The sequence below is a fragment of the Myotis brandtii genome, unplaced genomic scaffold (assembly GCF_000412655.1).
Source record: "Myotis brandtii unplaced genomic scaffold, ASM41265v1 scaffold455, whole genome shotgun sequence".
Lineage (NCBI taxonomy): Eukaryota > Metazoa > Chordata > Mammalia > Chiroptera > Vespertilionidae > Myotis > Myotis brandtii.
The window spans coordinates 2,073,923-2,086,699 of record NW_005367384.1 but is presented as its reverse complement, the minus strand read 5'-3'; the positions used below and the strand labels follow the sequence as shown (position 1 = coordinate 2,086,699).

At 39.9% G+C, this 12,777-nt stretch overlaps 1 protein-coding gene and 1 long non-coding RNA gene across 6 annotated transcripts in view; one reads left to right on the top strand and one right to left on the bottom strand.

Annotated features, from left to right (window-relative positions):
- Nucleotides 1-1,519: 1,519 nt before the first annotated feature.
- LOC106727616 overlaps nt 1,520-12,777 on the bottom strand; it is a 12,418-nt gene continuing 1,160 nt past the window's right edge. Inside the window, exons 2-3 of the long non-coding RNA XR_001363844.1 lie at nt 6,457-6,463; nt 1,520-1,533 (exon numbers count right to left, since the gene is read on the bottom strand). This is a non-coding gene — a long non-coding RNA (uncharacterized LOC106727616). The remainder of the gene's footprint in view (nt 1,534-6,456; nt 6,464-12,777) is intronic.
- BRAF (B-Raf proto-oncogene, serine/threonine kinase) overlaps nt 6,919-12,777 on the top strand; it is a 93,591-nt gene continuing 87,732 nt past the window's right edge. For all 5 annotated transcript variants that reach the window (XM_014546737.1, XM_014546735.1, XM_014546736.1 and 2 more), the window contains exon 1: nt 6,919-7,016. In XM_014546737.1, coding sequence (XP_014402223.1) covers nt 6,933-7,016 — 84 coding nt within the window. In that variant the 5' untranslated portion in view covers nt 6,919-6,932. The remainder of the gene's footprint in view (nt 7,017-12,777) is intronic.

Genomic DNA, 12,777 nt, shown 5'->3' with positions numbered 1-12,777 from the left:
ATCTTTTGTTAAGTAGTATGAGTTCCCTTTAAATGTTGGAGATTAAACCCTTATTGGAGATAACATTGGCAAATATGTTCTCCCATGCAGTCGGTTTTCTTGTTTTGTTGATGGTTTCTTTTGCTGTGCTGAAGCTTTTTATTTTGATGTAGTCCCATCTGTTTATTTTCTCCTTAGTTTCCATTGCCCTAAGTTATATTGGTAAAGATATTGCTATAACATATGTCTGATATTTTGCTGCCTATGGATTTTTCAAAGATTTTTATGGTTTCCCGTCTTACGTTTAAGTCCTTTACCCATTTTGAGTTTGTTTTTGTGTATGGTGTAAGTTGGTGGTCTAGTTTCCTTTTTTTGCATGTATCTGTCCAATTTCCCCAACACCATTTATTGAAGACACTATCTTGACTCCATTGTATGCTCTTGCCTCCTTTTACAAATATTAATTGAGCATAATGGCTTGAGTCGATTTCTGGGTTCTCTGTTCGATTCCATTAGTCTACTAGTATATGTCTGTTTTTGTGCCAGTACCAGGCAGTTCTGAGAATAGTGGCTTTGTAATATACAGTGGGGCCTTCACTTACGAGTGTCCCGACTAACGAGTTTTTTTGAGATACGAGCCGTCTCTCGGCCGATTTTTTGCTTTGAGTTGCAAGCTCAAAAAAATTCGGGTTACGAGCCAGCTTCAGATACCCCACCACTAGTTGGCACAGCGAACGTCATAGTGATTTGACATACGAGTAATTTGAGTTATGAGCTCCATCACAGAACGAATTAAACTCGTAAGTCAAGGCCCCACTGTAGCTTGATATCTGATATTGTGATCCCTCCAACTTGGTTCTTCTTTCTCAGGATTGCTGCGGCTATTCGGGGTCTTTTTTTATTCCAGATGAATTTTTGGAGAGTTTGTTCTAGGTCTGTGAAATATTCCATTGGTATCTTAATGGTGATTGCATTGAATCTATAGATTGCTTTGGGTAGTATGAACATTTTAATGATGTTGATTCTACCAGTCCATGAACACGGTATATTCTTCCATTTGTTTATGTCTTCCTTATCTCTTTTTTCAACATCCTATAGTTTTCCAAGTACAGGTCTTTTACCTCCTTAGTTAAGTTTATTCCTAGATATCTTTTTGTTGTTGTTATAATGGTAAATGGGATTGATTTTTTAAATTTCTCTTTCTGTGAGTTCATTATTGGTGTATTAAAAAACCATAGATTTCTGGATGTTAATTTTGTATGCTGCTATATTGCCAAATTCATTTGTTAAGTCTAGTAGTTTTTTGGTGGATTTGGGGTTTTCTATGTACAATATCATGTCATCTGTGAATAATGACAGTTTTACTTCTTTTCCAATTTTGATGCCTTTTATTTCTTCTTGTCTGATTGCTATGGCTAGCACTTCCAGTACTATGTCGAACAGGAGTGGTGAAAGTGGATATCTGCCTTGTTCCTGTTTTTAGGGGAAATGGTTTTAGTTTTTCCCCATTCAGTATGATGTTGGCTAATAACCTACCTCCCTCCTGCTTTCCAGCTGTATTTTTCTTTATAACTTTTTATCATCGTCTGACATATTATGTACTGTTTTTAAAAAGTGCTTTTCTTTCCACAACTAGAATGTATGCTCCATGAGTTTAGGAACTGGTTTAATTGCACTATATCTTCATTGCCTAGAACCCTGGCACATAAAGCCACTCATTAAATATTTGTTGACTGAAGGAATTTAATATACAGTGATCTACTTTTACTTAAATTCTAATATTTGTTGACTGAAGGAATTTAATATACAGTGATCTACTTTTACTTAAATTCTAACGTTGTTGTCTCAACGTTCTCACCTGCCTTATGTTACAGAGTGTATTAAGTGTCTGATTAGAATTCCTGATGATGAAATATTTCTTCCACTTCTCAGAGACACATAGACTATGCAGCACCTATGAGTAGTTCTGCCACTTATTAGCTCTCTGACCTGGGCCAAGTTTGTTTTTTTGTTTAACTTCTGTTTCCTCATCTGTAAAATAAGGATAATAATAGTTCCCACCTCATTAGGTTGTTGGAAGTTGAAAAAGTTTAATATATACAGTGTGTAAACAGTGCCTGGTATAAAATAAGCAGTATATATAAGATTGTTACAATAATTATGCTATAGTATCCCTATCACTTGTTATTAGAGTACCTGGTACAGGGAAAATAGAATTGGATGCCGGAGATATGTTATATTGATAGAGAAATTGGAAGACTTTGAAAACTGACAGTATATTATTTTGGAAGGGGAAAATAAAGCAAATGAAATAGCCAGGTGATATGTGTATGGGTAACATTGTATTTTTAAAACATTCATACACCATGAAATGCTTTTCATAAAATATTATTCGTTAATTCAGGGTTTATTAAAAAAGTACCTAAAGCTAGTGAACATACAGTTTAACTCTCTCTCTTGAGAGTCTTAGTAGTACCATTCTAGGTACATTGGAGAGAAGGTAATTCATTGCTTATACTGGATGCCTTAGAGCAGTGGTTCTCAACCTTCTGGCCCTTTAAATACAGTTCCTCATGTTGTGACCCAACCATAAAATTATTTTCGTTGCTACTTCATAACTGTAATGTTGCTACTGTTATGAATCGTAATGTAAATATCTGATATGCAGGATGGTCTTAGGCGACCCCTGTGAAAGAGTCGTTCGACCCCCAAAGGGTTGCAACCCAAAGGTTGAGAACCGCTGCCTTAGAGCAATTGGACTTCATTTTCTCATGGAACCCTAGTTGAGAAAGAATGAAAATATCTTGACTGAGGGTGGCTTCTATTTCTCTGATCTTATCTGTACCCTGTTACTTCTCTAACCTCAGTTGAACTCTCTTGAATGTGATTGAATCAGTCTGCTCTGAGCTTTCCCAAAATATAGAGTTTTTAATATGTTCATGCAGCCAGCACCCATAAACTACCTGCTTTTAATGTACCTAGGTGCTAGGAATAAAACTATGATCAATGTGATCAACTTCAAGGAGCTTACAGTCCTAACAGGCCATTATCCCCCAGTTAGTTACTTGTGAGAGTGTTTCCGCACAAATCTTTGATTTTAGTGTTGTGGGATGTGGTTCTGTGGAGTGGTGCCCAGAGTTTTAGAAAACTGAGAATAACTTGGGATAGGAGGTTACAATGCAAGAAAATTCTAGGGGTTTTACCAAAAGTCAGGAAACATGATATATTGTTAAGATGAGTAAAGGTATGTGCTGTTGAAATCTGTAGGGCAAGCATGTCAAACTCAAAGGCTAACATGGGCAAAATAAGGTTTAAGTTTATGTGGGCCGCAAAAAACAAGAGCTTCAATTTTCATAGAAATGTAGGTTTATTTCAATAGACACATACTGAATACAAAGGGCTGAAATAAATGAGTAGTCGTTAACATAAATTAATAGAACATTTTAATAAAATTAATATTTTTTCTTAAACATTAACTTACCAGACACTGAATAACTGCACAAATTAATAAGCGTAATGCAAATAAACCTATTTTTCTTGTTCTCCAAAAGCGAAATATTTCCTGTTGCACACACCAAACAAGTCAGTCCAAGACTAATGACATGGCAATCAGCTGCTAAAATATTCGCTGCTAGTATTAGTGGAGAGAAATGGTGCGCCTGCGCTTAAGGCACGTAAGGGAAATGAATGCAACACGATTATAGTAATCAGTCATTAGTGAACGTTGTAGTTCGTTTTAATAATTATATATAATAGGATATTGTAAAAATTAAGTTACGAAATTTTTATTAAAACGTTTCTTACATACTGTTATATTGGCTGGGCTGCAAAAATATTTGTTGTGGGCCTCATGCAGCTCTCGGACCACGAGTTTGATATGCTTGCTGTAGGGTTTCACATGATAGACATCTATATTTTAATTCAATTTTGTTCCAACTCCAAAGACAGGCCCATTCCATTCAGTTATATGTATGTGACCAAAATAGATCTGCTTAAAATTAAGTAAATTTAGTGGATGACTTTATGGACCATTTAAATAGTTTATTTGTGGTGCTGGTTTTTGTTTGTTTATGGTTTTTCCCCCCATAATCCCAGTAACTTTAGGGTTTAATCTGCTCTTAATTAGCCAGAAAAAAAATCTTGGTTCTCTTATTCCATTTTAGATTAATTTCTAAGTTTAACTCAAAGTCTGCTTATTGATTTCATTAATACCACTTTCCTGTTTGTTTTGTTGTTGTTAATCCTCACCCGAGGATATTTTTTTCCATTGATTTTTAGAGAGAAGAAGGGAGAAAGGGAGTGGAAAGTGAAAGAGAGAGAAACATCAATATGAAACACATCAATTTGCTTAGTGGTTAGAGCATAGGCCAGTACACCAAAGGGTCATGGATTTGATTCTAAGTCAAGAGCATGTACCTGAGTTGCAGGTTCGATCCCTGGCCCCAGTCGGGGCACATGCAGGAGGCAACAGATCATTGTTTCTCTCTCTCTCTCTCTCTCTCTCTCTCTCCCCCCCTCTCCCCCTCCCCTCCTTTCACTGTCTCTAAAAATCGGCATGGCTCAGTGGTTGAGCATCGACCTCTGAACCAGGAGGTCACAGTTTGATTCCCGGTCAGGGCTCATACCCAGATTGTGGTCTCGATCCCCAATGTGGGGCATGCAGGAGGCAGCTGATCAGTGGTTATCTCTCATCATTGATGTTTCTACCTCTCTCTCCCTCTCCTTTCCTCTCTGATATCAATAAAAATATCTTTAAAAAAAACACTATAAACAGCACTTACCTTTTTAGCAGGGGACCAGGAATGTGGGGAAATTGAAAGAGATTTTTGTTTATTCTGAATACTCATGTATTTGATTTTTTTATAGTTGAGAATATATTGTACTAGTGACCCGGTGCATGAAATTCGTGCACATTAAAAGGGAATTAATTAGAAGAAAAATTTTAATATTGCTATTTGCCCTTTCTCTATGATAGAAGTGTCAGAGATGAAAGAAAATTAGTAAAATGTATATGAAAATCTTCCTCCTGTCAGAGTCTGGGGCACACCATGGGACCCAGAGTCAAGTCTCCACCCACCCATGTGCGCCTCAAAATTGTGCGAGACCCAGACCCGATTGCCCCCACCTCCCATTGGGCTAGATCCAAACCTGGCTGGTACCACCCTTGTCAAGCCCCGCTGGGCGGGGAGGCGCAGCCTCAGGTCCCCTGGCCCGGCGCCAGGGCGGGGGGTGCGACCTGAGGTCCCCTAGCCCAGGCCAGGGCGGGAGTGTGCCTTGAGGTTCCCTGTCAAGCCCCATGGGGGGGGGGGCTGCAGCCTCAGGTCCCTGCTGATTGCTTGTTAAGGCTTGTGAAGGGAACTCGGCCTCCGCTGTGGGCGCAGGCATCTTGTGTTACGGAAACCCCCGACTCTGCTGTGTGCGCCGCCATCTTTGTGGCGGAGTGACGGTCAATTTGCATATTCCCTCTTTATTATATAGGATTACTAGTATAGAAAAAACTTGTAAAATCCTATATAATAAAACCCTAATATGCAAATCGACCAAACTGCAGAACAACCAGCGGAATGACCGGTCACTATGACATGCACTGCCCTCCGAGAGGGAGGCAACCGGTGGTGGTGATCAGGGGCGAGGCAGGCCAGCAGGTGGCGCCAGGCTGCCAGCCAAGGCAGGTGCCAGTGGGGGTCCTCCTGATCTCCCCGCCTGCCGGTCGCCCCACAGAGGAAGGCAACTGGCGGTGGGGGGCGGTGCCAAGTTGCCAGCCAAGGTGGGTGTCAGAGGGGGCCCCCCCAATCACCCTACTCACCTGTCGCCCCACATATCGGCCTTGATCGCCAGCCAGGCCTAGGGATCCTACCCTATATATTGGGAAGAGTCTCTTAGATTTAAAAATTAAAACCTGGCAAGGCTACTCTAACACTGAAAAAGCAGGATGATGCAGCCATGACATGCATGGACTCTGGCTTGCACATTTTGTGGTCAGCCCTGATTCTGACACTTATAACTGTGTGACAAAGCCAATTACTTAACTTCTCTCTGCTTCAGTTTTTCCACCCATAAGATGAGGAAAATGGTACTACTGCCTCAGAAGGATCATGTTATATACTATTTTTTATAATCAGGGCAAAAAAATGTAGCTGCCCATACAACAGCAAGAAGCCTTTCACCTGTATGAAAAGTATAGTCACTGGTGCATGCAGCATCCCAGATTGTGAGAGGGATGTCCCATCACTGCCAGTTTAGGCCCGATCCTCACGGCAATTGGACATCCCCTGAGGGTGCAGGCCAGGCTGAGGGACACCCCCCACCCTCTGGTGCATGAATTTCGTGCAACAGGTCTCTAGTCTATATATATAAAAGCCTAAGCAACTGTTACGACCAGAATGACCCGTCGGCCAGTTGCTATTACACACACTGTCCACCAGGGGGAAGATGTTCAACTCAGGAGCTGCCTCCTGGTGGTCAGTGTGCTCCCACAGCCAACCTCCCACGGCCAGCCAAACTCCCCTGGTTCCTTCCCCCGGCTGGCAAACCTTCTGCGCTCCTTCTCCGTTCTTCCCCACCCCAACACCCCCCACCCCAGCCCAGCAGGCCTTGTCCGGCAGCCCCCTACCGGCAGCAGGCCCCCAGGCCCCAGCCAGCAGCCAGCAGTCCCTGACTGGCCTGGCCCCAATTGGGACGGGGCGAGACAGCCCTGATAGGCTCTGATCTCCCGCCAGGCCTAGGGACTCCACTCATGCACAAATGATGTGCATTGGGCCTCTAGTGTTTAATAAAAGGGAAAGACCACTATACTAAATAATCTTTAAGTTTTCTAAGCTCTAAATTTCAAGGGTTACAGGCAGTTACTGCAATATTTTGATAGAAATCTTGAAGTATTTCTAATTCCTTTCCTAAATTATTTTTATTTAAATTGTTTTAAAAATGTTTTATAGGTGTGGAATATCAAACAAATGATTAAGTTGACACAGGAACATATAGAGGCGCTATTGGACAAATTTGGTGGGGAGCATAATCCACCATCAATATATCTGGAGGTAAGCTTTTGAGTATTATATTTGTAGTAATTTTGAAAAGAAAAATAGTGCATGTATAAAAAGCATTTGTACTGATAATATTGGTTATCTTAGGTGGTTGGATTAGAAATAATGGGAAAAGAGAATTAGTTTTGTCTTAGCTTCTTAATCTTGTTTCACTTGTTACAATAAATATGTAGTATTTTGTAATTTGGAGAATGTCAAAATTAATAAAAAGTTGTATTTGAACTCCAAAATTTTATTCTGTTAAAAAAAAAAGTTTAAAAAAAGAAAGAAGATGATTCTGGAGGTCAGCAAAGTAGTTGCCATGTTTAAAAATGGGGAGAATTTTGTAAAATATCTTTTTTCCAGAACAGATCTCCCCCAAATTGGTTTTTGCTTTCTTATAGGTAAAATGTATAATGTTTAAATATTAAATAGCTCAAAATTACTTAGCTTTACTGTTTAATAGTGCCTTGAGGCTTTTGTATCAAGCCCTGAGTATCATTGTAAATTTATTGAGTTAGTCATTCTTCTTAATCCGATGAGGTAGTAGTTACTATTCTAATCACAGATAAGCTTTCTTGGCATTAGTTTCCTTAGGTAAGTCACTCAGATTCCACAGTCAGCAAGCTGTTAGGGAATCTAGGCAGTCAGGCTCCACAGCCGGTTCTGCTTACCACTACACTATTCTGCCTGTCCCTGTAAAAGCTGGCTCCACAGTAATTACTAGCCGTACAGGGATATAACCCTAAATGACAAATGATCAGGTTACCATTTGCCTGCAAGTGCCAGAGATTTTTAGGCATGGATCAACGGACTCCTAAACTAAATTTCTAATTTAGTAATCTAATCTAATTACTTTTTAAAGAGCAAGTTAAATCTCCAGTATTTAATGAGAAAGTTTGCATTTCTAAAATAAATTTGGGAGTTTGGAAATAACTGCTAATATACTGTTCTTTTCATATGGCTTATCCCAGAGCACACTGCCAGGTAATATTAGTGCTAGGAGTAGAATTCATACCTCTGAATGCTATCTGTTTTACTAGTATGTCTGAGGAGGACAAGAAAGGAGTCATAAGGAGGCATATAGTCCTGGGGAAAATAGTAATTCTTTGTTAATCAGAATTAGACAACTTTAACCAGTTTTTTTCTGTCCACCCTTTCTCTGTCTTGGGAGACATACACAGTAGGTCCTTGGGTTACGTTGGAGATCCGTTCCTATGGGGCAACGTTACGTGATTTTTGCCATAAGTTGGAACCCACCTACATAAGCACCTACATCACTCACATGGAGCACATACACAGCAGTAATGAAGTGAAACAGTAAAAAAAATTTAAGAGAAAGATAACAATTCCTGACCTTTACTTGTGGTAAATAAATAATAAAAAACATAAAGCACATATGTACTTACATCAAATGATGGACCTTTTTTTTTTTTTTATAAATACTGCAAATGGGAGATGGTGACATAACCACGAAACGACATACGTCGAGTCCGACGTAACTCAATGACTGCTTGTATATATAAAAGGCTAATATGCTTAAATGTCCATCCAACCAGTAGCTATGACGTGCACTGCCCACCAGGGGGCAGATGCTCAATGCAGGAACTGCCAAGCTGCAGTGACTTGGCTGCGGTGGTTCTCCGGTGACACACCCCGAAACCAGAGAGGAGGGAGCCTGATTCCTCGCAGGGCCATGCAATTCCACCTTTGGCCGTGGGTTATGTTGTTTCTGGGGCACTGTCGGCCCCGAATCTGGTTTACTGCACACTTGTGTTTGCATTCCAAACCCTGTACGACAGCAATTTTGCAGAGTGCCCTCTCACACTCCGGGACCCCTGGGAGGATGTCAGAGAGCTGGTTTTGGCCCGATCCCTGCAGGCCAGGCCGAGGGACCCCACCTGCCAGAGGGACTCCGCTCATTCCGCAGACGCCCTTTGCACCACGGCACCACCCCATGTGTGGCCAGCCAGGGAGAGACCTCAGGAGGTTGGCTCCAGGGTGTGTCCAACCCATCTCACCCAGTCCCGCCCCACCGGCCACCTTCTAATTAATTTTCTTTTGATGTGCATGAATCCGTGCACCGGGTCACTAGTAAACATATAAATTAGTTAAAACATTGAACTTACTACCATTTGATATATTATGAACAGAGGAGCCTGGTTGGAGATGACAGTATTCTTCCAGAGGAAAGTTGACTCAGGGAAAAGACGTATGGGTACTGATATTTGAAGGCCCTTTAGTGAAAAACCAGGTCTACTGATTACCCACTGAGACCCACCATTATATCCTTTCTGTCTCTATGAATTTGACTACACTAGGAACCTCATATAAAGTGGAATTATAAAATATTTGTTCCTTTGTGACTAGCTTATTTCACTTACCATAATGTCTTCCAGGTTCATTCATGTTTATTATGTGCAAAAATTTTTTTCTATTTAACATTGAATAATATTCTATTGTATGTATACAGGGTGAAGCTATAGCTTGTGGTTTTGATTTGCATTTCCCTGATAACTAATGATGTTGAGCATCTCTTCCTGTGGTTACTGGCCATTTGTATTTTTTTCTGTGGAGAAACGCCTATTCAAATCTTTGCGCATTTTTTTAATTGGGTTGTTTGTGTTGTTGAGTTGTAGGAGTTCTGTATATATTCTGAATATATGTCCTGAATATCAATCCTAATCAGATAGATAATTTGCAAATATTTTCTTCCATTCTGTGGGTTCCCCCTTCACTCTGTTGATAGTGTCCTTTGATACTCAAAAGTTTTTTTGTTTTTTTTTAATGAATCTAACATCTGTTTTTCCTCTTGTTGCCTATGCCTTGGGTGTCATCCAAGAAAACATTGCCAAATTCAATGTCATAAAGCTTTTCCCTATGTTTTCTTCTAGGAGTCTTATAGTTTTAGTTCTTATGTTTGATCCATTTTGAGTTAATTTGTATTTGTGATGTAAGGTAAGGGTCCAGCTTTTGCATTTCGTATCCAGTTTTCCCAGTACCACTTGTTGAAAGTCCTTTCTCGTTGAATGGAAATTTTGATAAATGCGCTTGTCAAGACATTTTACCATATATGTGAGAATTTATTTCTGGGCTCTCTACTCCATTGGTCTATATGTCTGACTTTATGCCAGTACCACACTGATTTGATTACTATAGTAAAAGCTAAGTTTTGACAGCAGGAAATATGAGACCCCTAACTTGGTTCTTTCTCAAGATTGTTTTGGCTGTTTGGGATACCTTGAAATTCCATATGAATTTTAGGATGGATTTTTCTATTTCTGCAAACACACTGGGATTTTGATAGGGATTGCATGAATCTATAGATTGCTTTAGATAGTATTGACATCTTGAGGTTTTTGTGTAAGTATGTTTTTATTGATTTCCGAGAGAGGAAGGGAGATAGAAACATCGATGAGAGAGAAACATCGATTGGCTGCCTCCTGCACACTCCCACCGGGGGATTTTGATAGGGATTGCATGAATCTATAGATTGCTTTAGATAGTATTGACATCTTGAGGTTTTTTTGTAAGTATGTTTTTATTGATTTCCGAGAGAGGAAGGGAGATAGAAACATCGATGAGAGAGAAACATCGATCGGCTGCCTCCTGCACACTTCCCACCGGGGATTGAACCCACAACCCGAGCATGTGCCCTGACCAGGAATTGAACCGGCAACCCCTTGATTCATAGGTCAACACTCAACCACTGAGCCACACCGGCTGTCAAGAGTCTTTAACTCTTAAATATGAATGGATATCTAAGAATAAACAGAAATGTGAAGAAAGCTTTTTAACAGAAATATAACAACAGAAATGGTGAAAATATGTGCAGAGAGCAAAAGAAAATTATAATTAACATCAGAGATATGAGAAGACATACTAATCTGTTCTTGTTTCATGGCTGTACTAAAGAAGCAGAAGTAGCCCTGGCCAATGTGGCTTGGTTGGTTGGAGCACCATCCCATGCACAAAAAGTTCTCAGGTTTGATTGCCTGTCAGGGCATATAACCTAGGTTGCAGGTTCACTCCCAGGAACAGGGCACATACAAGAGGCAACCGATATCTACCTACCTATCTCCCTCCCTCCCTCCCTCCCTCCTTCCCTCCTTCCTTCCCCCTTTCCCTCCCTTCTCTCTAAAATAAAAATAGGAAAAAAACCACACACACAAGAAAACATATCCTTGGGTAAGGATTTTTAAAAAGCAGCAAAAGTAATAGAAAATCAATTGACCATAAATGCAAGGCTTTATTTCTGGACTCTTTAATTCTGTTGTGTTGTTCTATATGTCTATCCTTACTCCAGTACTACATTGGCTTTGATCTTCAGAGTAAATTTGAAGGTGTTGCTATTTTCTAAGTGATTTAAAAGTGGGAGGCAGGGATGAAGTTAGGAGCCAGAGAAGCATGGGAAAGGTTGGAATAAGTATTGGGAAGAATTTAATAGGATGTTAAAAATAAGTAACATTTTTCAGGCAATAGTATGCAGGACTAAGTTCCGTGAATTGATAATGGAACTAATTGGCCTAGTTTCATTATTTTTCCCATCAATATGTAGTAACCTGAGAGGAAGAATGGAATAATTGAGTGGTAGGATTTACCCAAGATTAGTATTTAACAAGCAGGTTAGTAAAACAATGAGAATCAGCCAAAGAATCTAAGATGTTACCAGTGGCATTGTTGAAATGAGTCACTATTACTTAAAAGAAGTAAGACAACAAAGACCAAATCTGAGAAACTTTAAGGGATTAATATTGACCATGAACACATTAATGTGGTAGTGAGATGGAAGCTTAAAAAGGTGGAATAAGTGTGTGTGCATAGTGGTATGGGAGGTTATAAACAGATCTTGACATCATTTGGAACTCTTGTAAAGAACGATATAGTATAGTTCTGGATCTTGAAGGTAATGTGGAAATAAATGCCTTTACAGATTCAAGGTATAAAGAACTTTAAGGCAAGAGTATTAAAAGAGTACTAGGTGTACTGGTAAATAATGGCGGATTTTATAATAAAAGAAAACACAATAATTTCAAGAGAAACATCTAAAGTGTTTTATTCAAAGTAATGTCCATCGCTAGCTACACATTTCCCCCATCTTTCAGGTAATTTGTGGATACCATCCCAATAGAACTTTTCTTGTTTTGAGGCAAACCATTCAGAAACCCAATTTTCCACTTCTTCGTATGTTTTGAAGTGCTCAGAAAGTGCGTGTGCCATCGATCAGAACAGGTGGTAATCTGAAGGAGCAAGGTCTGGTGAATATAGCAGGTGGGTTAATACTTCCCAGGCAAGATCTTTTAACGTGTCTTTAACTGGTTTTGAAGTGTGTGATGATGCGTCATCATGAAGCAAAATTACTTTGCCGTGTCTTCTGGCACATTCTGGTCATTTCACGATCAAAGCGTGGTTCAAATTGATTATTTGTTGTCGGTAGCAATCAGTATTAACGGTTTCACCTGGTTTTAGAAGCTCATACTATACCACAACTTCCTGATCCCACCAAATGCAGAGCATTGTCTTCTTTCCGAAGCGATTTGGCCTTGCAGTCGATGTTGATAGTTGACCTAGATCAACCCATTTGTGCATTTGGGATTCTCAAAATAAATCCACTTTTCATCGCCAGTCACAATTCGATGCAAAAAAAGACTTTATTTCGTGCTGTTGAAGCAACATTTTACTGATGACTTTTCGGTTTTCCATTTGTCTTTCGTTCAGTTGATGTGGCACCCATTTTCCTTCCTTTAAAATCTTTCCCATTGCTTGTAAATGATCG